General features: G+C 33.3%; 7 protein-coding genes across 7 annotated transcripts; 4 read left to right on the top strand and 3 right to left on the bottom strand.

Moving 5' to 3' along the window:
- The first annotated feature begins 1068 nt into the window (after positions 1-1068).
- Positions 1069-1896, top strand: LOC142239020 (uncharacterized). The gene is made up of 2 exons (XM_075310788.1): positions 1069-1391; positions 1453-1896. The coding sequence occupies exons 1-2, from the start codon at positions 1225-1227 to the stop codon at positions 1685-1687; spliced, it is 402 nt and encodes a 133-aa protein (XP_075166903.1). The 5' UTR covers positions 1069-1224; the 3' UTR covers positions 1688-1896.
- A 7782-nt stretch (positions 1897-9678) lies between these two features.
- On the bottom strand, positions 9679-10107 carry LOC142240891 (lysozyme 2-like). Its single transcript, XM_075312645.1, has one exon. The coding sequence runs from the start codon at positions 10105-10107 to the stop codon at positions 9679-9681; it is 429 nt and encodes a 142-aa protein (XP_075168760.1).
- Positions 10108-10511: 404 nt separating this feature from the next.
- Positions 10512-10940, top strand: LOC142239368 (lysozyme 2-like). The gene has a single exon (XM_075311146.1). It carries the CDS (start codon positions 10512-10514, stop codon positions 10938-10940), a length of 429 nt encoding a protein of 142 aa, XP_075167261.1.
- Positions 10941-17921: 6981 nt separating this feature from the next.
- Positions 17922-18407, bottom strand: LOC142239362 (lysozyme 2-like). Its single transcript, XM_075311141.1, has one exon. The coding sequence runs from the start codon at positions 18401-18403 to the stop codon at positions 17975-17977; it is 429 nt and encodes a 142-aa protein (XP_075167256.1). The 5' UTR covers positions 18404-18407; the 3' UTR covers positions 17922-17974.
- A 352-nt stretch (positions 18408-18759) lies between these two features.
- On the top strand, positions 18760-19221 carry LOC142239359 (lysozyme 2-like). Its single transcript, XM_075311138.1, has one exon. It carries the CDS (start codon positions 18764-18766, stop codon positions 19190-19192), a length of 429 nt encoding a protein of 142 aa, XP_075167253.1. The 5' UTR covers positions 18760-18763; the 3' UTR covers positions 19193-19221.
- Positions 19222-21341: 2120 nt separating this feature from the next.
- LOC142239358 (lysozyme 2-like) lies at positions 21342-21829 on the bottom strand. The gene has a single exon (XM_075311137.1). It carries the CDS (start codon positions 21818-21820, stop codon positions 21392-21394), a length of 429 nt encoding a protein of 142 aa, XP_075167252.1. The 5' UTR covers positions 21821-21829; the 3' UTR covers positions 21342-21391.
- Positions 21830-22179: 350 nt separating this feature from the next.
- Positions 22180-22664, top strand: LOC142239360 (lysozyme 2-like). Its single transcript, XM_075311139.1, has one exon. It carries the CDS (start codon positions 22185-22187, stop codon positions 22611-22613), a length of 429 nt encoding a protein of 142 aa, XP_075167254.1. The 5' UTR covers positions 22180-22184; the 3' UTR covers positions 22614-22664.
- Positions 22665-24426: the final 1762 nt, after the last annotated feature.

Genomic DNA, 24426 nt, shown 5'->3' with positions numbered 1-24426 from the left:
CCCATTTTTCCATGGTTGTTAGAGACCATATACTAACACCACGTACCAAATTTCAACCGAATCGGATGAATTTTGCTCCTCCAAGAGGTTCCGGAGGTCAAATCTGGGGATCGATTTATATGGGGGCTATATATAATTATGGACCGATATGGACCAATTTTTGCGTGTTTGTTAGAGACCACATACTAACACCACGTTCCAAATTTCAACCGGATCGGTTGAATTTTGCTCCTCCAAGAGGCTCCGGAGGACAAATCTGGGGATCGGTTTATATGGAGGCTATATATAATTATGGACTGATATGGACCAATTTTTGCATGGTTGTTAGAGACCATATACTCACACCACGTACAAAATTTCAACCGGATCGGATGAATTGTGCTCCTCTAAGAGGCTCCGGAGGTCAAATCTGAGGATCGGTTTATATGGGGGCTATATGTAATTATGGACCAATATCGACCAATTTTTGCATGTTTATTAGAGACCATACACTTACACCATATACCAAATTTCAGCCAGATCGGATGATATATGCTACTCTTAGAGGCTGCGCAAGCCAAATCTGGGGGACCGTTTATATGGGGGCTATACGTAAAAGTGGACCGATATGGCCCATTTGCAATACCATACGTCTATAGAAAATTTTGTTCAAATTTTATTTCTATAGAAAATTTTGTCATCAAAACATTTTTGTCAAAATTGTATTTATATAGAAAATTTTATTTCTATAGAAAATTTTGTTCAAATTTTATTTCTATAGAAAATTTTGTCAAAATTGTATTTCTATGGAATTTTTTTGCCAAGATTTTATTTCTATAGAAAACTTTGGTCAAAATTTTGTTTCTATAGAAAATTTTGGCAATATTTTATTTTTATAGAAAATTTTGTCAAAATTTTATTTCCATAAAAAATTTTGTCAAAATATTATTTCTATAGAAAATTTTGTCAATTTTTTTTATTTATCTATAGACAATTTATGAAGCACCACGAATTCTACCCATTTATCAGCTAATACACTGCATTTAATGTCTACCATTACTGTGTGATACCCTGTACTTTTGAATCAAAGAAAGCTAACATTTTCGTATTATGTCATTTTATTAAAAATAAAAAAAAAATAATAAAAATAATACAAACACATACAGACATCCTATCAATTACTATCCGTTGCATTAATTCTGCGCTTTAACAAATTTTTCAAAATTCATTCGATCGTTATAAACCATGAATAATATACGCGATATAGAACCCTCAACTGCTGGCCTGAGAACGAACGTTTATCATTTGCATTTGCCTTTGTATATATTGGACGTAATACGCCTCTTTCAAGATCATCCCAAATACGCAAAGGGTCTACAAGAGGCTGATATAGTGGCAATGTTGGCAAAAGAGTAAGTATGGATTAAGTATACACTCCCGAATGAATTTCTTCTTCTAATTCAATCCATTCAGATCTTTTGCCTGTGGCGACCTTATCTCACAAGTCAAGGCGGCCATTAAAGATCTTACATCGGCTGGATTTATACGCTATCTCTATCAGGGCTATAGAACATTAGGACCCTTTGCAAAACTTGGCCAGGCACGTACCGTGCGTCAATTTAACATTGCCTGGGAACATTTAAAGGATATGCAAAACATCAGTTGTATGAACTTAAGTACAACATCGAGTAGTCCCATGTGTGATTAGATCTTAATGGCAATGACCACAACCATTTTCTAAATTATGCTTACTTTGTAGTATCCTTCCAGAAAAGACCAAATTCATGTAATCGTCACAGCCACAGAATAATTGAGTTGTTTGATGAAGGCTAGTAAACATTAATTGACTAAATATTACACAAACATGCATTTGAAATAAAGGACTTGCGGTTAACCATTAACAATTTCATAGCAAAACGGGCATATATTTTACTTTAGACGTTTAAGGAAAATCTAATTTTCATAAAAAATCGCCTGAGGAAGATCAAGCTTTTAGTGAAGATAAGTAGATTTTTTTAAAAAGTTTGATAATGGAAAATTTGAAAGAAATTTAGATTCCATGGAATACTTAAAAAATACATTTTCACTGAAAATTTTGAAGAAAATTGTAGAAAATCATAGAAAATGATGCTCGAATCGAAACTTTGGTGGAAATGGAATTTTTATTGAAAAATTTAAAAACTCAAATCTTCATAGAAAAATTCCAAAAAACATCGAATTTTCATAGAAAATTTCGAAGAAAATGTTCAAATTTGATGACAATCGAATATTAAATAAAAATCGAATTTTCACAGAAAATGTGAATTGAATTTTCTTAAAACATGAAGGAAATATTTTTTTATAAAAAATTTGATGAAAATTTAATTTTTATAGAAATTGTGATGAAAATCGAATTTTTATAGAAATTTTGACGGAAATCGAATTTTATTGAATATTTGATGAAAATTATATTTTGATAAAAAATTTGATAAAAATTCAACTTTCATAGAAAATTTGATAAAAATCCAACTTTCATAGAAAATTTGATAAAAATCCAATTTTCATAGAAAATTTAATGATAAAAATCCAATTTTCACAGAAAATCGAATTTTCATAGCAAATTTGATGAAAATTGAATTTTCATAGTAAATGTGATGAAAATCAAATCTTAATAGAAACTTTTATCAAAATCGAATTCTTATAAAAAAAAATTCGAAAAAAATTAATTTGCATAGAAAATTTCGAAAAAATCGAATTTTTATAGACAATTTCAAAAAAATCGAATTTTCATAGAAATTAAAAAAAATCTAATTTTTAAAGAATGTTCCGAAGAAAATCGAATTTTCGAATTTGAAAAATTCGATGGAAATCGAGATTACATAGAAAATTTTGTGATAATCGAATTTTCATAGAATATTTCGAAGAAAATCTAATTTTTATAGAAAATTTGACGAACATCAAATTTTCATAGAATATTTCCAAGAAAATCGAATTTTCATAGAAAATTTTATGAAAACCGAACTTTCATAGAAAATTTGATGAAAATCGAATTCTAATAGGAACTTTTATCAAAATTGATAAAAAATTCAAAAATATTGAATTGTTAAAAGAGTTCCGAAAAAATCAAATTTTTATAGAAAATTTTATAAAAATCGAATATTCTTAGAAAATTTAATGAAAATCGAACTTTCATAAAAAAATTTGATGAAACTCGAGTTTTTACTGAAATTATTGAAGGAAATTAAATAGAAAATTGATAAAATCAAATTTTCCATCAACATTTTTAAAAAAATAGAGTTTATGTAAAATTTTCTATGTAGAAAATTTCGTGATAATCGAATTTTCATAAAATATTTCGAAGAAAATTGAATTTTCATAAAAAATTTGGTGAAAATCGAATTTTCATAGAAAATTTGATGAAAATCGAATTTTCATAGAATATTTCCAAGAAAATCGAATTTTCATAGAAAATGTGATGAAAATCGGATTTTCATAGAAATTTTCATATAAAATTTGGAGAAAATTGAATTTGATAGCAAATTTAATGAAAATCGAATTTTCATAAAATATTTCGCACAAAAACAAAAAATCATAGAAAATTTTATGAAAATCGAATTGTCATCTAAAATTTCGGAAAAATCGAATTTTCAAAGAAAATTTGGTGAAAATCGCATTTTCATAAAAATTTCGAAAAAATCTAATTTTCATAGAAAATTTCATAAAAATTGAATTTTCTCAGAAATAGCAAATTTTTTAAAGAAAATTTTAAAGAAATTCGAGTTTTCATAGACCATTTTATAAAAATCGAATATTCATAGAAAATTTAGTGAAAATCGAATTTTTATAGAAAATTTGATGAAATTCGAATTTTTACAGAAAATGTCGAAGGAAATTAAATTAGAAATTAATAAAATTAAATTTTCCATGAAAATATTGAAGGAAATCAAGTTTACATGGGAAACTTCGTGCTAATCGAATTTTCATAGCATATTTCGAAGAAAATTGAATTTTCATTAAAAATTTGTGAAAATCGAATTTTCATAGAATATTTCCAAGAAAATCGAATTTTCATAGAAAATCTGATGAAAATCGGATTTTCATAGAAAATCTGATGAAAATCAAATTTTCATAGACAATTTGGTGAAAATTGAATTTTCGTAGCAAATTTGATGAAAATCGAATTTTCATAAAATATTTCGCACAAAAACAAAATTTCATAGAAAATTTTATGAAAATCGAATTTTCATAAAATATTTCGCACAAAAACAAAATTTCATAGAAAATTTTATGAAAATCGAATTGTCATTTAAAATTTTGGAAAAATCGAATTTTCAAAGAAAATTTGGTGAAAATCGCATTTTCATAAAAATTTCGAAAAAATCTAATTTTCGTAGAAAATTTGATAAAAATCGAATATTCTCAGAAATTTTCATAGAAAATGTGATGAAAATTTAATTTTTATAGCAAATTTTTTAAAGAAAACTTTAAAGAAATTCGAGTTTTCATAGTGAAAATCGAATTTTCATAGAAAAATTTGATGAAACTCGAACTTTTACAGAAAATTTCGAAGGAAATTAAATTAAAAATTAATAAAATTAAATTATCTATGAAAATATTGAAGGAAATCGAGTTTACATGGAAAACTTCGTGCTAATCGAATTTTCATAGAATACTCCGAAGAAAATCGAATTTTCATATAAAAATATGGTGAAGATGGAATTTTCATAGAAAATTTGATGGACATCGAATTTTCATATACATTTACTAGAAAATCGATATTTCATAAAATATTTTGATAAACATCGAATCTTTATAGAAAATATTGAAGGAAATCGAGTTTACATGGGAAACTTTGTGCTAATCGAATTTTCATAGAATATTTCGAAGAAAATTGAATTTTCATTAAAAATTTGTGAAAATCGAATTTTCATAGAAAATATGTCGATGATCGAGTTTTAATAATTTGTATTTGGAAACCTGATTTAATTTCATCTCTGCAACTTGCTCTATGAAATAATGATTTCTGGCCAGAGACTGCAATCATAAAAATTACCTAAAAATTAACAGGTGTTTTGTCACAGAACTTATGGGTGATATTTGTCCTTGTGTTTTGTTAAAGGCCAATTCCCATTCCAAACCCTTAAACCGGAAAGGCACACTCATCGAATACAAGCCATAAACGAACGACTTGGCGCATGTTGCCATTTAACCCCTAATTATGGTCACATGTTCAGGTGTCGACCTATAGGGTTAAGTGTTAAAAAGGATGTTGACCGACATGAGGATGTGTGTCATCCTTTTAAGGTATAATGTTCTTCAACGGTGGGTTAGGGGGTGGGTGACAACATATGTTATATTTCCAAAAACAATTTGGCAATAACCCACACACATACACATACCATTAGGAACATCAAACAAAAGGATGGCTCATTTACCGGCTACCTTGATATCATCCCCTTTTACAGGACTTTTTATAAGCTCCTAAGGAGTTAGTTTTCTATGTTTTGTTTGCTCATCATTATTATCGATATATAATTCATGGCCTCATAATAAAAGACAACATTAGGCTGGAGGAGAAAAACATAACAATTATGTCCCAAACCCAATCATTCAAATATTATCGGGGTAATTATTTCCAAAAATAATTCCACCAAAGAAAAAAAAACAAACAGGAGAAATAGCTTATTTGGATATGTGTACTTTGGCTGTTTTAGATTTTGATTTAGGCCTTTTCTAAGTGCGGAGGAGGGAGGGTTGGGTATGCGTGCCCCAAAGGGGCAGTTATTTATCTTAATGGTCTTTTCTTATTATTCCGCTTAGAAGACATCATCTATCATTTTTTTCCTATCCTTTGGAAATATCTAAATGTATGAACTCTGCTTTATGGGAGATGGAGGTATGTGTTAATGTGTGGTAATTGGTAATACGTATTGTTTGGATATTTGACCATTGTTTACCTATTACCAATATTTGTTGTACTAATGATATGGGTGGTTTACAACTGCACTATGAGGTCAAGTAATTTGAATATATTTCCATGTATCATGGGCTTAGTTATGAGTTATTATTGGTAATTTTATATAAAGTAATTTGGAAGCTTGTAATTGCAAGAAAAATATTTGATTTATATTTTTATTTTAGTAGCTAGTGTGTTTGGCTGAGTTATTCATAGGATGAAATAGATCTGACAAAGTTTTTCTACATAAATCAAGCAAATCGAATAGCTTATTAAAATCTTATGAAAATAGAATATTCATAAGATCTTGGGAAAAATGATTTTTCACACAAAAATTCCAAAACTGTCAAATTTTTAAAGAAATATTTTAGAAAAAATGAATTTTCATTACCATATATACCATATAAATGTGATTATATGTAAAAAAAATTATTCGTATTTTTTAAATTTTTTAAATACAAAGAAAATAGAATTTTCATACAAATTTTCATGAAAGTAGAATTTTCATAGAAAATTTGATGAATTTTCATTTATGATGGAAAATTTTATTAAAATTTGAGTTTTGATAGAAACATTGATGAAAATCGTATTTTCTTTGACAATTTCGAGGAAAATCTAATGTTATAAAAAATTTCGAAGAAACTTAAATTTTTATAGAAAATTTGATGAAAATCTAATTTTTATAGAAAATTTGACTAAAATCGAATTTTTATTTAAAATTTAAAGAAAAATTTAATTTTCATCGAAATTTAAATGGGATAAATTTCACTCAAAACTATCAACGCATTTTTAATATCAAAGATAAGAAAAATCTAATTTTAATAAAAAAATTTATAATAATTGAAATTTTATAATAGGAAGGTGGCAGCTCGATGTATCGGCTCACTTAGACTATTCAGTCCATTGTGATACCACATTGGTGAACTTCTCTCTTATCACTAAGTGCTGCTCAATTCCATGTTAAGCTCAATGACAAGGGACCTCCTTTTTATAGCCGAGTCCGGACGGCGTTCCATATTGCAGTGAAACTACTTAGAGAAGCTTTGAAACACTCAGAAATGCCACCAGCATTACTGAGGTGGAATAATTCAACACTGAAAAAATTTTTGGTGTTCGGTCGAAGCAGCAATCGAACCCACGACCTTGTGTATGCAAGGCGGGCATGCTAACCATTGCACCACGGTGGCTCATAGAAGATTTGAAGAAAGTCTAATTTTTATAGAAAATTTGACTAAAATCGAATTTTTATTTAAAATTTAAAGAAAAATCGAATTTTCTCAGAAAACTATTAGAAAACAATATTATTCTAGAAAAATTGAATTTTCATTGAAATATAAATAGGATCAATAACACATAAAACTATCATCGTATTTTTATTAGAAAAGACAAGAAAAATCAAATTAAAAAAAGTAATAAAAATTGAACTTTTATAGTAAATAAAATAAATAGGATCAATTACACATAAAACTATCATCGTATTTTTTTTTAGAAAAGACAAGAAAAATCTAATTTTCGAAAAATTATACAAAATTTGACTAAAATCGAATTTTTCTTTAAAATTTAAAGAAAAATCGAATTTTCACAGAAAACTATTAGAAAACAATAATATTCTAGAAAAATTGAATTTTCATTGAAATATAAATAGGATCAATTACACATAAAACTATCATCGTATTTTTATTAGAAAAGACAAGAAAAATCAAATTTTCAAAAAAATTTAATAAAAATTTAACTTTTATAGTAAGTAGGATGTAAATCGAATTCATAGAAAATTTTAACAAAAAAAAATGATTTTTGATAGAAACTTTAATGAAAAAATAATTTTGTAGAAAATTGGATTTTCATAAAAAATGATACTTTTTAAATTTCATACAAAATTTGAAATAAATGGATATTTATAGAAAATTTGATAAAAAAAAATTAATTTTCAAAGAAAATTAAAACAAAAGTGAATTTTCGGTTTGATAAAACTTGAATAATGACTCGACTTACAGAGGAATACAAAAGTCGAGAAAGGACTTTTCGACCAAACGAATTTCGACAAAAAATCGACTTATGCTATGTTACCACACTCTGGATTTCCTCATTCGTTTTTGCAAAACATTTCACCGTTCACACCGAGTTGAGAAGTCTTACGTTGACAGTTACCATGGTAACTAGAAATACCCATTTACTCTAAATTCAAATATATGCAACGTTTGTTCAAATAACTGCCGCGACCGCAAAGGAAAAATTTTACAACAGGTTGGCTGATAAGTCCCCGGTCTAACAAAGAAAAACACATTTTTTTGTCAAAATTCGTTTTTATTATTCAACATAGTTCTCTTCAAGAGCGATACAACGATTATAACGACCTTCCATTTTTTTGATACCATTGTGGTAGTACTCGGTAGTATTCGGTTTTGCCTCAAAATAGGCCTCAGTTTCGCCGATCACCTCTTCATTGCAGCCAAATTTTTTCCCTGCGAGCATCCTTTTGAGGTCTGACAACAAGAAAAGTCGCTGGGGGCCAGATCTGGAGAATACGGTGGGTGGGTAAGCAATTCGAAGCCCAATTCATGCATTTTTGCCATCGTTCTCAATGACTTGTGGCACGGTGCGTTGTCTTGGTGGAACAACACTTTTTTCTTCTTCATATGGGGCTTTTTGCCGCGATTTCACTCCAATAACGCCATATAATAGTCACTGTTGATGGGTTTTCCCTTCTAAAGATAATCGATAAAAATTATTCCAGCGGACTTTTGAGTCTTTCCACGCTTCGGAGACGGTTTACCGGTCGCTGTCCACTCAGCCGACTGTCGATTGGACTCAGAAGTGTAGTGATGGAGCCATGCTTCATCCATTGTCACATATCGACGGAAAAACTCGGGTGTATTACGGGTTAACAGCTGCAAACACCGCTCGGAATCATCAACACGGTGTTGTTTTTTGTCAAATGTGAGCTCGCGCGGCACCCATTTTGCACAGAGCTTCCGCATATCCAAATATTGATGAATGATATGACCAACACGTTCCTTTGATATCTTTAAGGCCTCTGCTATCTCGATCAACTTCATTTTACGGTCATTCAAAATCATTTTGTGGATTTTTTTAATGTTTTCGTCGGTAACCACTTCTTTCGGGTGTCCACTGCGTTCACCGTCCTCCGTGCTCATTTCACCACGCTTGAATTTTGCATACCAATCAATTATTGTTGATTTTCCTGGTACAGAGTCCGGAAACTCATTATCAAGCCAAGTTTTTGCTTCCACCGTATTTTTTTCCTTCAGAAAACAGTATTTTATCAAAACACGAAATTCTTTTTTTTCCATTTTTTCACAATAACAAAAGTTGCTTCACAAACTAACATATGAAGTTTTTTTAACATCCCTTTGTTCTTCAAAGCCTTTGTTTATTCGTTTATTCTATGTAATTTATTTCAATAATTTGACATATATTTTGAAAAGGGTATGTTTAGTCAGAACATCTTCCAACTTAGGGACGTTCATATTCTAAAATTGAAGTGTTTTTGAGGAAAACTTGTGTTTTGAACTTGATTTTTTTTTTTTGTGGGGAAAAACGACTCGTTTTGAAATGCTTATAAAGGGAAAGCATTTCAAACTCCAAAACAAGCGTGGTGAGAACGTCGTATTACAAGAATTCAAATTCATAAAAATTTATGAAAATTTCGTTTTTATTGTTGGAATATCTTAAGAAAATAAAACTCATAATATAAACGGTTCAATTATTTTTTATTTCCATGTTTAATAAAATCAAAAGCAAATTTAGAAGCAATCATCAATGCTGGCCAAGGTACCATCACAGTATTTCCAGGTGGACCAGGCAGTCCAGCCTTGTTGTTTCAAGACCAATTGAGCGCACTTGACGGCTGGTGCAATGCTGTCAACCAAGAAATCTTCGCACTTGACTTTGCATTCGTTGTAAGAGAAAGCACCAGAGGGAGGAGAGCACCAGTAGTAGTTGTTGATTTGGAAGATACCATAGTCGCGGGAACCATTGGAGTTCAAGGAACCAACAGCCTTGGTGTTGTAAGAAGATTCATGCTGAGCAATGCAAGTCCAACGAGCCAATTGATCCTTAGGAACTCCCAAGTTGTACATGGCCTTGGCCAAGGAACAGCGGGTGTAGACCTCAGCGAAAGCAGGAGCGACCAAAAGGACGGCAGCCAAGACAGCGAAAGTGAGCTTGAACATTTTGCTTTAGATGTAATCGAAAACAAACTATATCATCTCGGAATATTGATGAGTTTTTATAGGAAAATTTTAAGGAAAAAATTGATAATAAGTAAAAATAGTCGTTGTTTTAGAGAAATAAGGGCATTTTTCTGATATCTATTTGGACTTACTGATATATGTTATCTTGATAGTAGATAGTGATCTTAATTTTAATTATTTTAAAACTGTACGTTCTTTAGAAGTTTGTTATCACCCATCATTCTAATGGTTTGCTGAAGAGCATTTGAACATAATCGTAAATTCATAATCAATTACGAATGGATTAGTTTGTTTTTTTTTTCTGAACTTCTCAAGTTTTGTTATAAAAGCCGAAACACTTCAAAGGAAAGGCATAGTTTTTGCTTAACTACAATTAATTAAAAATGTTCAAGTTCACTTTCGCTGTTTTGGCTGCCGTCCTTTTGGTCGCTCCTGCTTTCGCTGAGGTCTATACCCGTTGCTCCTTGGCCAAGGCCATGTACAACTTGGGTGTCCCCAAGGATCAATTGGCTCGTTGGACTTGCATTGCTCAACATGAATCTTCCTATAACACCAAGGCTGTTGGTTCCTTGAACTCGAATGGTTCCCGCGACTATGGTATCTTCCAAATCAACAACTACTACTGGTGCTCTCCTCCCTCTGGTGCTTTCTCCTACAACGAATGCAATGTCAAGTGCGAAGATTTCTTGGTTGACAGCATCGCACCAGCCGTCAAGTGCGCTCAATTGGTCTTGAAACAACAAGGCTGGACTGCCTGGTCCACCTGGAAATATTGTGACGGTACTTTGGCCAGCATTGATGATTGTTTCTAAATTTGCTTTTGATTTTGTTAATAAAGAAAATTAATTATAAAAGAGTTGGTTGTATTTGTACTTTGATTGAGTTTGAAAGTATTTGTTTTTCGCCAATCATGTTTTGAACCTTAATATAGAAGATTCTCATCAGAGGAGCAAGTGTTTGGGAATTTAAAAAAATAGGATCAATTTTTTATATAACCCAAACGCTTGTCTTTGAAGTTCCAAGCTTTGGGAGAAAATTATATTAAAAAAAAACAAGTATATACAGCAGTAAGTTCGGGCGGGCCGAATCTTAAATACCCATCACCATGAAACAAATATTATAGTTTCCTTTGAAATGTCAGGGGGGTTTGATGACAGATATTCTCCCAAGCAGAGCAGTTCAACTAGTACACTTCCCGAAGATAAATTTAAAGATTTTACCTATGAAGATTATATCAGGTTCTGGGTTTATACGAACCATTTTGGTTTGAGTTTTAGAGGAATCATTAAGATCTCTTATAAGTGTGCAAGAAAATAATGAAATAACGCCTTGATTTGAAACCCCCATTATTTAAATGATTACGAGAGGTAAAATCTGGAAATTTTACATTCAGTTTTATGCAATTTTCATGATCAGTGCGCCTTCTATACCCTCAAGAAGTGAAATTGGTCTATATGGAGGCCTTACCAAATGGACCGATAAAAACTAAATCCGAGACACGTTTTTGTGAGTCTAAAATACCAGTATATTTACAATTTCAGGCAAATCGGATAAAAACTACGGTGTCTAGAAACCCAAGGAGTTAAATCGGAAGATCAGTCTTTTGGGGGCTATACTAAAATATGGACCGATACTCACAGTTTTCGGCACACCACTTTATGGTCCTAAAATACTTCTAGATTTCAATTTTCAGGCAAATTGGATAAAAACTACGGTTTCTAGAATCTCAAACAATAAAATCATTTCTTGCACACCTATTTATAGACCTAAAAACTTCCAGATTTTCAATTTCTGGCACACACCTCTTTATGTTCCTAAAATAACTCTAGATTTCAAATATCAGTCAAATTGGATAAAAACTGCGGATTCTAGAAGCCCAAGAACTAAAATCTGGAGATCGGTCTATATAGGGGCTATACCAAAACATTGACCGATACTCACCATTTTTAGCACACCTCTTTAGGGTTCTAAGCCCAAGACCCCAAATCGAGAGGTCGGTTTATATGTAGACTATATCAATATATGGACCGATATAGCCCATCTTTAAACTTGACCTGCTTGCAGACAAAAGATGAATTTGTGCAAAATTTCAGCACCATTGCCTTCATGTTACAGGTTACCATACAAAAATAACATTTTGCTCTTGAAACATGTTTGGGGTGATCATATTCCTTCTCTGAGTGTATACAGTATCCTTACTCACGTTCATCTCTATTTTCTCAACGTTTGGGGAGTTGCCCACTTATGAGTTAGCTTATGGTGAATTTTAATGTGATAGTAGATCAAACGTCTCATGAAAAATTTCCATATTTGGGGTGTTGTCCACTCAGAAGAGATTAATTTTAATGTGATAACATATTAGAGAAATTGTCCACTTTTGAGAAGAGAGGCCGCAGTGTCCAATTTTGAAAATTTTTACTGTATATGTTACATTACAGGGCGCCTAGTTCTAGCTACCAATATTATTAAATCAGATAGATTTCGGTATTAAACCGAACCGTGTATTATTAACCCATCACAACCAATATTTACCCTGTGACACTTTAGCTTACCGCAGGACATCACACCATTGCGTGAAGAAATCAAAGAGTCCCATCACTGTAAACACATGCATGGGATTTCGAACAGGTGTTTTTTATGGCTCTTCAGCTTTTGTTTTTGTTAGCTGCTCTAACTAATCATAGCAGAATAATCTATTATCGGTTATTTCCGTGCTAAATTTTATGCCACATGTGAAAAGGGTGAACTGACATATATGCAATACTCACATTCTACAATAATTCTTGTTAGTCATAGTGAAACGGTTCAAAATTGCTTTTGTAATAACCCAGCAAAAAATTTTGGAAGTTCTTCCAAAGGCACAACTTTAAAAGCACTTCCACAAGATGCACTTCCAATGATGTTCTTTATTTTAACTACTCAGGAAGTTATTTTAAAGCAATCTTTTATAACTTGGTTTTTTTATACTTTTAATGGGAATTTTTAATTTTTTTTGTTTCAAATAGATTAAAAACAGAGTAAGAATTCATAAAATGGTACAAATCATTTAAATTTTGTCGAAAAAAATGCTAAATGCAATCTGAAAAAATTGTGAATTTTTGAAAATATTTGTGGTCAAAGTTTCCGACAAGCGTTAGAATCCATTAAAAATTATAAAAAATTATAAAAATTATTTATTTGACAAAATAACACAGAAATTTTATACCCTTCACCACTACTGTGGTACAGGGTATAATAAGTTTGTGCATTTGTATGTAACGCCAAGAAGGAAAAGTCTGAGACCCATCGTTTAGTATACCGATCGTCTTAGAATTAAATTCTGAGTCGATTTAGCGATGTCCGTCTGTCTGTCTGTCTGTCTGTCTGTCTGTCTGTCTGTCTGTCTGTCTGTCTGTCTGTCCGTCTGTCTGTCTGTTGATGTATTTTTGTGTGCAAAGTACAGCTCGCAGTTTTAGTCCGATTGTCCTAAAATTTGGTATAGGGTCCTGTTTCGGCTTAAAGACGATCCCTATTGATTTTGGAAAAAATCGGTTCAGATTTAGATATAGCTGCCATATATATTTTTCACCGATCTGGTCATATTTGGCGTGTATATCAACCGATCTTCCTCAAATTCCGTACATCCGAATATTTTATGAGTCTCGAAAAACTTGCAAAATATCAGCCAAATCGGTTCAGATTTAGATATAGCTCCCACATATAGCTTTCGCCCGATTTACACTCATTTGCCCACAGAGGCCAAATTTTGGCTCCGATTTAGTTGAAATTTTGCATAGGGAGTAGAATTAGCATTGTAACTATGCGTGCCAAATTTGGTTGAAATCGGTACAGATTTGGACATATCTCCCATATATAGCTTTCGCCCGATTTACACTCATATGACCACAGAGGCCAATTTTTAACTCCGATTTAGTTGAAATTTTGCACAGGGAGTAGAATTAGCATTGTAGCGTGCCAAATTTGGTTGCAATCGGTTCAGATTTAGATATAGCTCCCATATATATGTTTTTCTGATTTCGACAAAAATGGTCAAAATACCAACATTTTCCTTGTTAAATCGCCACTGCTTAGTCGAAAAGTTGTAAAAATGACTCTAATTTTCCTAACTTCTAATGCATATATATCGAGCGATAAATCATAAATAAACTTTTGCGAAGTTTCCTTAAAATTGCTTCAGATTTAAATGTTTCCCATTTTTTACTAAAATTGTTTTCCACCCTAGTGCATTGGCCGACTTAAATTTTGAGTCTATAGATTTGGTAAAAGTCTATCAAATTCTGTCCAAATCGAGTGATATTTAAATGTACGTATTTGGGACAAACCTTTATATATATCACCCAACACATTTGACGGATGTGATATGGTATCGAAAATTTAGATCTACAAAGTGGTGCAGGGTATAATATAGTCGGCCCCGCCCGACTTTAGACTTTTCTTACTTGTTTAATTTACATCCAAAACATTGAACTCGGATCACACCTAAAGAAGTGATGCAAATTCAGTGCAACGGCTGTTGAAATGGAGGACTTCCGTCCTATGACAAGCCCATGTTAAATTCATCGCTTCTGCGTCAATTTTGCACCACTTCCGGATCCAAAAAGAACATTTTCATTACTTTTTTGGCGACACTTTTTTTGCTGGGAAGAACTGAACATACTCCTATAATGTAAATCAAGAGAACATACTCCTATAATAGTTCACCACTGTGGTATCACAATGTATTGAATAGTCGAAGTGAACCTGAAATATCGGACTGCCACTATACCTAGTTAAATTAACATAACTCTTTTAAATGAACATACTCCCATAACACAATTAATTGAATATACTTCTGTAATATGTATTAACTGAACATACTCCTTTAAATGAGTATACTCCTATAACTTTTCTCGTAATATGCTTCAACTGAACATATATATATATATATATATATATATATATATATATATATATATATATATATATATATATATATATATATATATATATATATATATATATATATATATATATATATATATATATATATATATATATATATATATATATATATATATATATATATATATATATATATATATGTGAACAAACCGTAACTAAACATTTCAATTGCCAGCGATTTCACGTAAAATTTCTGGATCACCCTATTAAATAAAGAACCTAGTGAAATGTCAACAGCCCCATGCTAAACAAAACGTGCAGCACTTGATAATGGTGCCAAATGACAACAAGGACTAGGTCCTTGCAAATACACACACATGCATACGCACCCTCTAATAGAAATGAAATAAGGGGGTTTGCCTTTCCTATAATGAGTTATGTGCCCTGTAAACCATTAGTGGCATAATTTTATATTTCATATCATTTCTTATTGTTTTTCTTCATTTTTTTTTTGTTTTTGCAAACAATTAATTTTTATTGCTTTAGTTGTTGAACATTTATTGGCTTTTGTCATGATGGGGAAATTTAGCCAATTGAATTCTTGGATTCATGGAGATGGTTTACCATTCCTTCGTATAACATTCGCTTTTAATGTTCTCAAATAAGAAAATAAGCGAATTGTAATTGTGGCAGCCTAATTAAATAATTAAGGGAGCTATTATGATGCAATTGTAAACATGCCTAAACGCAAGAAATTAATTTCTTTTCAAGGAAACGAAATTTGTTGAAAATGTTTCTTTCCGCACAGAAAAAATTTCCACCAAAAATTTTCCAATTAAAGTCCTAATTGACTTTTAAAAAATATTAAATTACAAATTTAACTGATTCAACAAATTTTTTAATTGGAACAAAAACCACAACCACAAAAATTAATAATATCAATTGATTTTTTAATTGACTTCCAATTCATTTTTTAATTGGATGAATTAATTTTTTAATTGACTTCCAATTAATTTTTTAATTGATAGTATCATTTTTGTTATCGAAGACATTTCAATTAAACAATTAATTGGATCAATTAATTTTGTGATTGAAACAGTAAAAAAAACAAGTATGGAAAGTCTAAAGTCGGGCGGGGCCGACTATATTATACCCTGCACCACTTTGTAGATCTAAATTTTCGATACCATATCACATCCGTCAAATGTTTTGGGTGCTATATATAAAGGTTTGTCCCAAATACATACATCATCAAATTCTGTCCAGATCGAGTGATATTTAAATCACTCGATCTGGACAGAATTTGATAGACTTCTACAAAATCTATAGACTCAAAATTTAAGTCGGCTAATGCACTAGGGTGGAACACAATGTTAGTAAATTTAAATCTGAAGTTATTTTAAGGAAACTTCGCAAAAGTTTATTTATGATTTATCGCTCGATATATATGTATTAGATGTTTTGGAAAATTAGAGTCATTTTTACAACTTTTCGACTAAGCAGTGGCGATTTAACAAGGAAAATGTTGGTATTTTAACCATTTTTGTCGAAATCAGAAAAACATATATATGGGAGCTATATCTAAATCTGAACCGATTTCAATCAAATTTGGCACACATGACTATATTACTAATTGTACTTCTAGTGCAAAATTTCAACCAAATCGGGCCAAAACTCTGGCTTCTGGGGCCATATAAGTCCATATCGGGCGAAAAATATATATGGAAGCTATATCTAAATCTGAACCGATTTCAATCGAATTTGGCACACATGACTATACTACCAATTGTACTCCTTGTGCAAAACTTCAAGCTAATCGGGATAAAACTCTGGCTTCTGGGTCCATATAAGTGCATATCGGGTGAAAGATATATATGGGAGCTATATCTAAATCTAAATCGATTTCAAATAAATTTGACACGCATAGCTACAATGCTAAATCTACTCCCTGTGCAAAATTTCAACCAAATTGGGCCAAAACTCTGGCTTTTAGGACCATATTAGTCCATATCGGGCGAGAGATATATATGGGAGCTATATATAAATCTGAACCGATTTCAATCAAATTTTGCACACTTGACTATACTACTAATTGTACTCCTAGTGCAAAATTCGACCAAAAATCTGGCTTCTGGGGCCATATAAGTCCATATCGGGCGAAAGATATATATGGGAGCTATATCTAAATCTGAACCGATTTCAATCAAATTTTTCACACTTGACTATACGACTAAGTGTTATGTTTGTACACAACTTCAAGAAAATCTGTATAAAACTCTTGCTGCTGGGTCCATATTAGTGCATATCGGGCGAAAGATATATATGGGAGCTATATCTAAATCTGAACCGATTTCTTGCGACCTAGACGTTGATCACAAAAATGTGTTCACAGACAGACGGACGGACGGACGGACGGACAGACGGACATGCACCCAGAGAAGGAATATGATCACCTCAAACATGTTTTAAGAGATAAATGTTATTTTTGTATGGTGACCATCTCTGGGTGTGGTTATATCGACTCAGGGACCCACCCTGAGCATTATTGCCAAAGACACCATGTGTCTATCTCGTCTCCTTGTGGGTGTTACAAACATATGCACTAACTTATAATACCCTGTTCCACAGTGTGGCGCAGGGTATCAAAATTGTGTGCGGACGAATAGAGTTCTTTAGGACCCAAAGTGGCAACGGGTACCATACACAAAGATTTATTTGCCTTTAAAAATACAACTTTATCAATAATAGAAAATGTTGATGGTCTACAATTTCGTTTCGGAGGAAAGACAATTTTTTTTATGCGTACCATGTACCATGTCATTTGTTTAATTGCTGAAATACGCTAACTCCATAAACATTTCTTGAGTATTTCAAACTAATCTCTTGCTTAAATGCTAATAAATCAAATCAAATATTTAATAGTCAATTATTTTATAGTCTTTTTATTTTAAAATCAAAGCAAAATTTAGAAGCAATCATCAATGCTGGCCAAAGTACCGTCACAGTATTTCCAGGTGGACCAGGCAGTCCAGCCTTGTTGTTTCAAGACCAATTGGGCGCACTTGACGGCAGGTTCAATGCTGTCGACCAAGAAATCTTCACACTTGACTTTGCATTCGTTGTAGGAGAAAGCACCAGAGGGAGGAGAGCACCAGTAGTAGTTGTTGATTTGGAAGATGCCATAGTCGCGGGAGCCATTGGAGTTCAAAGAGCCGACAGCCTTGGTGTTATAAGAAGATTCATGTTGAGCAATGCAAGTCCAACGAGCCAATTGATCCTTAGGAACTCCCAAGTTGTACATAGCCTTGGCCAAGGAACAGCGGGTGTAGACCTCAGCGAAAGCAGGAGCAACCAAAAGGATGGCAGCAAACACGGCGAAAGTAAGCTTGAACATTTTGCTTTAGATGTAATCGAAAACAAACTATGATAATTTTAGAATAGACTGGGCCTTTTATAGTAGAATTAAAAAAAAATAAAACTAAAACTAATTTGATAGAAAATAGATAGAAATGAATGTATTATCAGTTTGATGTATCTGAATATCTCAAGGAATAGAATATACATTAATTTGGGTATATATTGGTTTTATTATATTACTTGATAAGAACCAAATATTATACTACAAATATGTCTAATACCTTCATCCATCAAACGATTATACCTTATCTATTCGCGGCTCTTGACCGCATACCTATAAATGTTTTCAGTTTTCAACTTTAGAGCACAGTTTTTCTTCGGTCACAACTAAAGCAAAATGTTCAAGTTCACTTTCGCCGTTTTGGCTGCCATCCTTTTGGTTGCCCCCTCTTACGCTGAGGTCTACACACGTTGTTCCTTGGCCAAGGCCATGTACAATTTGGGAGTTCCTAAGGATCAATTGGCTCGTTGGACTTGCATTGCTCAACATGAATCTTCCTACAATACCAAGGCTGTCGGCTCCTTGAACTCCAATGGCTCCCGGGACTATGGTATCTTCCAAATCAACAACTACTATTGGTGCTCTCCTCCCTCTGGAGCTTTCTCCTACAACGAATGCAAAGTCAAGTGCGAAGATTTCTTGGTTGACAGCATTGAACCTGCCGTCAAGTGCGCCCAATTAGTTTTGAAACAACAAGGCTGGACTGCCTGGTCCACTTGGAAATACTGTGACGGTACCTTGGCCAGCATTGATGACTGCTTCTAAATTTTGTTTTGATATTATATAGAAAAATAAAAAAACTTAATTAATTAAACCCTATCTACGTATTCTTATAAAATATAGAGATTTTCCAACATAGTTATAAAAGGGTCCAACTAGTTCTCGGTGCTACGGACTTCTAAGTCGAAAATGATGGAATTTTAAGGATAGTGATACTAGAGGAATTTTAAGGATAGTGATACCGACAGTATACAAAAATTTTACTACTTGTAGTCTATCCGCCGTTTAAGTACTAAACGTGGGATGATAATTTGACTATATGACTTTCAAAGAGAATATTTCTATCAGGTAGAACTTATTAAAACTAGAGAAGTTCACTCATATGGTATCCAAATAATCGAGGTGAGCTCCTTGTCAACATTTTTTTAATTTGACGGCGCTTCTGAAAATCCCCACCACGTCGAAAAATGTCGTATACGATATCCAAAACTCTTCGCAAAAGCGCCGTCGCCATTGAAAAGTTGTACCACGCCAAGTTACTACAAAAAAAGTTTCTCATCAGTGCAATTATTTTTTGCATTAATAAAAGAATGATGTTGAATTACAAGTAGCAAGTTACATGTTGCAGCGCCTATCAGCCAGTGTTTTTATTCTGGATGGAGGCAGCGTGTCTAGACAAATATCTGAAAAAATATCACTTTATTCCATTTGAAAAGTCGAAAATTGTTCACCAATATACCTTTTACAATTTCAAGCGAAAAAACTATGTTTTATGCACTTCATTTTCGTTTTTATTTAAATAAAATATAATAAGAGAGTTGCGCTTGGTGTTTCACAATTATGAAAATGGCTCTTGTAACAATAGTGATGGCAAAATACTTTCATTTCGTAATTTTTGATACGTTGCCCCTATCACAGTTGGCGATTGTTGTAGTGTCACTTACGAGCCTATAGTAGCGATGAGGATGAAATGGAACTTTGTAATGCTGGCAGGGCTACACCTAGCTTAACCTATATAAACATCCATGTGATTCTTTAACATTAATTTAATATAACAAGGGCCTGTCTGAGCCCACAGAAGGTGATGAGGTTCAACTCTACATCGCAGAATCTGCAATAATGGCGAATAATTAAATATCGTGGGCTGGGAATCTTCTGACTGTAAAATGGTAATACGTTTTAACTTATGAGTGAACATTTAGAGTAAAGTCTGATCTCGAAAAGTATGTTGATTATCTTGGATTTTCAATGAAAAATCACATATCTCCATATATTCATACGTATCAAAGCGATTAACATCTCGTTATGTGTAGTGGGAAAAAGCTTTGAGCGAGCGAGATACATAGCCACCGTGGTGCAATGGTTAGCATGCCCGCCTTGCATACACAAGGCCGTGGGTTTGATTCCTGCTTCGACCGAATTCCAAAAAATTTTTCAGCAGTGGATTTTTCCACCTCAGTAATACTAGTGACATTTCAGAGTTTTCAAAGCTTTTGTAAGTGGTTTCACTGCAATGTGAAACGCCGTTCGGATTCGGCTATAAAAATGAGGTCCCTTGTTATTGAGCTTAACATGGAATCGGGCAGCACTCAGTGATAAGAGAAAAGTTCACCATTGTGATATCACAGTGGACTGAATAGTCTAAGTGAGCCTGATATATCGGGCTGCCACCTAACCTATGGCTGCCGTCTCGAAGTCTAAAATAACAAGCTTCTTGTGTAGGCTAAGTGTGTTTTTGACTCAATGTGATTTTTGGTGAAGGAAACGTTTGCGTGCATATAGGAGCAGAAACTCGTTACTGTCATTTGAAGACAGTATCAAGGATGTCAGGGTTCATCTGGTCATCCCTTGGAAAAAGTTGGTGAGGGCGCTAACAATTAGCAATATTGGCTACATTACTAAATGATGGAAAATCGAATGTAGGACGAGTACGACCTTTGAAATATTTTAAAGGTGCCGTGTCTATATTTTGAAAATTGAGAAAAAGACCCAAATTTCTTTTCTCGATAAATCGCCCCTAGGGTTAATACCAAATGGTCCTAATTTGCAAATTCTCCTAAGATCGTAAACAGCCTATAGCATGGAAATATATTCCAGAGATATTACACATTTTTTTCGAGAGTTATTACAAAATTAAAATAGTTGAAATGGACCCTAAACCTATTAAAAAAAAAACAAAAAGAACACAAAAGTAGTTTCCTCTCCTAATCAATGTTTCATTTTATTTAGCATAACTAAATGTATTTAGAAGCAATCATCAATGCTGGCCAAGGTACCGTCACAGTATTTCCAGGTGGACCAGGCAGTCCAGCCTTGTTGTTTCAAGACCAATTGGGCGCACTTGACGGCAGGTTCAATGCTGTCAACCAAGAAATCTTCGCACTTGACTTTGCATTCGTTGTAGGAGAAAGCACCAGAGGGAGGAGAGCACCAGTAGTAGTTGTTGATTTGGAAGATACCATAGTCCCGGGAGCCATTGGAGTTCAAGGAGCCGACAGCCTTGGTGTTGTAGGAAGATTCATGTTGAGCAATGCAAGTCCAACGAGCCAATTGATCCTTAGGAACTCCCAAATTGTACATGGCCTTGGCCAAAGAACAACGAGTGTAGACCTCAGCGTAAGAGGGGGCTACCAAAAGGATGGCAGCCAAAACGGCGAAAGTGAACTTGAACATTTTGCTTTAGTTGTGACCGTAGAAAAACTGTGCTCTAAAGTTGAAAACTGAACACATTTATAGGTATGCGGTCAAGAACCGTGAATAGATGAGATATAGTGATTTGATGGATGAGGGGATTATACAGAGTTTGGTAATATTTGGTCGTTATCAAGCAATAAGATAAAACCAATATATACGCAAACTTATTTATGTTATATTCCTTGATATATTCAGATATATCAAACTGATAATATGTACATTCTTATCTATCTATAAGATATTTTTATCAAATTAGTTTTAGTTTTATATTTTTTGTGTTACTATAAAAGGCCCAGCATAATCTGAAATTATCATAGTTGTTTTCGATTACAACTGAAGCAAAATGTTCAAGCTCACTTTCGCTGTTTTGGCTGCCATCCTTTTGGTCGCTCCTGCTTTCGCTGAGGTCTACACTCGTTGTTCCTTGGCAAAGGCTATGTACAACTTGGGTGTACCAAAGGATCAATTGGCTCGTTGGACGTGTATTGCTCAACATGAATCTTCCTACAACACCAAGGCTGTCGGCTCCTTGAACTCCAATGGCTCCCGCGACTACGGTATCTTCCAAATCAACAACTACTACTGGTGCTCTCCACCCTCTGGTGCTTTCTCCTACAACGAATGCAAAGTCAAGTGTGAAGATTTCTTGGTTGACAGCATTGAACCAGCCGTCAAGTGCGCTCAATTGGTCTTGAAACAACAAGGCTGGACTGCCTGGTCCACCTGGAAATACTGTGACGGTACCTTGGCCAGCATTGATGATTGCTTCTAAATACATTTAGTATGCTAAATAAAATGAAACATTGATTAGGAGAGGAAACTACTTCTGTGTTCTTCTAGTTTTTTTTAATAGGGTTAGGGTCCATTTCAACTCTTTTAATTTTGTAATAACTCTCGAAAAATGTCTAATAGCTCTGGAATATATTTCCATGCTATTGACTGTTTACGATCATAGAATAATTTGCAAATTATGTCCATTTGGTATTAACCCTAGGGGCGATTTTTCAAGAATGTTCGAAAAGAAATTTGGGTCTTTTTCTCAATTTTCAAAATGTAGGAACGGCACCTTTAGGTTGAAGTGGCAGCCCGATTAAATTTCAGGCTCACTTAGACTATTCAGTCCAATGTGCACGGTACCTTTAAAATATTTCAAAGGTCGTACTCGTCCTACATTCGAATTTCCATCATTTAGTAATGTAGCCAATATTGCTAATTGTTAGCGCCCTCACCAACTTTTTCCAAGGGATGACCAGATGAACCCTGACATCCTTGTTACTGTCTTCAAATGACAGTAAGGAGTTTCTGCTCCTATACGCACGAAAACGTTACCTTCGCCCAAAATCAGATTGAGTCAAAAACATACTTAGCCTACACAAGAAGTTTGCTATTATTTTAGACTTCGAGACGGCAGCCATAGGTTAGGTTAGGTGGCAGCCCGATATATCAGGCTCACTTAGACTATTCAGTCCACTGTGATATCACAATGGTGAACTTCTCTCTTATCACTGAGTGCTGCCCGATTCCATGTTAAGCTCAATAACAAGGGACCTCATTTTTATAGCCGAATCCGAACGGCGTTTCACATTGCAGTGAAACCACTTACAAAAGCTTTGAAAACTCTGAAATGTCACCAGTATTACTGAGGTGGGATAATCCACTGCTGAACAATTTTTTGGAATTCGGTCGTAGCAGGAATCAAACCCACGGCCTTGTGTATGCAAGGCGGGCATGCTAACCATTGCACCACGGTGGCTATGTATCTCCCTCGCTCAAAGCTTTTTCCCACTACACATAACGAGATGTTAATCGCTTTGATACGTATGAATATATGGAGATATGTGATTTTTCATTGAAAATCCAAGATAATCAACATACTTTTCGAGATCAGACTTTACCCTAAATGTTCATTAATAAGTTAAAACGTATTACCATTTTACAGTCAGAAGATTCCCAGCCCACAATATTTAATTAGTCGCCATTATTGCAGATTCTGCGATGTAGAGTTGAACCCTCATCACCTTCTGTGGGCTCAGACAGGCCCTTGTTATATTAAATTAATGTTAAAGAATCACATGGATGTTTATATAGGTTAAGTTAGGTGTAGCCCTGCCAGCATTACAAAGTTCCATTTCATCCTCATCGCTACTATAGGCTCGTAAGTGACACTACAACAATCGCCAACTGTGATAGGGGCAACGTATCAAAAATTACGAACTGAAAGTATTTTGCCATCACTATTGTTACAAGAGCCATTTTATAATAGTGAAATACCAAGCGCAACTATCTTATTATATTTTATTTAAGTAAAAACGAAAATGAAGTGCATAAAACATAGTTATTTCGCTTGAAATTGTGAAAGGTATATTGGTGAACAATTTTCGAATTTTCAAATGGAATAAAGTGATATTTTTTCAGATATTTGTCTAGACACGCTGCCTCCATCGAGAATAAAAACAATGGCTGATAGGCGCTGCAACATGTAACTTGCTACTTGTAATTCAACATCATTATTTTATTAATGCAAAAAATAATTGCACTGATGAGAAACTTTTTTGTAGTAACTTGGCGTGGTACAACTTTTCAAT

This window comes from Haematobia irritans, chromosome 5, assembly GCF_050003625.1.
Source record: "Haematobia irritans isolate KBUSLIRL chromosome 5, ASM5000362v1, whole genome shotgun sequence".
In the NCBI taxonomy this organism is placed as follows: domain Eukaryota; kingdom Metazoa; phylum Arthropoda; class Insecta; order Diptera; family Muscidae; genus Haematobia; species Haematobia irritans.
Note: the sequence above shows the minus strand (reverse complement) of the source record. Positions and strands in the feature narration are given on the sequence as shown.

Excerpts from the sequence above, each read along its gene's own strand:
- LOC142239360 (XM_075311139.1), top strand. The coding sequence starts at position 22,185 with ATGTTCAAGCTCACTTTCGCTGTTTTGGCTGCCATCCTTTTGGTCGCT.
- LOC142239368 (XM_075311146.1), top strand. The coding sequence starts at position 10,512 with ATGTTCAAGTTCACTTTCGCTGTTTTGGCTGCCGTCCTTTTGGTCGCT.
- LOC142240891 (XM_075312645.1), bottom strand. The coding sequence starts at position 10,107 with ATGTTCAAGCTCACTTTCGCTGTCTTGGCTGCCGTCCTTTTGGTCGCT.
- LOC142239359 (XM_075311138.1), top strand. The coding sequence starts at position 18,764 with ATGTTCAAGTTCACTTTCGCCGTTTTGGCTGCCATCCTTTTGGTTGCC.
- LOC142239362 (XM_075311141.1), bottom strand. The coding sequence starts at position 18,403 with ATGTTCAAGCTTACTTTCGCCGTGTTTGCTGCCATCCTTTTGGTTGCT.
- LOC142239020 (XM_075310788.1), top strand. The coding sequence starts at position 1,225 with ATGAATAATATACGCGATATAGAACCCTCAACTGCTGGCCTGAGAACG. Across the intron at positions 1,392-1,452 it reads GTGGCAATGTTGGCAAAAGA|ATCTTTTGCCTGTGGCGACC; the intron begins GTAAGTATGGAT and ends CAATCCATTCAG.
- LOC142239358 (XM_075311137.1), bottom strand. The coding sequence starts at position 21,820 with ATGTTCAAGTTCACTTTCGCCGTTTTGGCTGCCATCCTTTTGGTAGCC.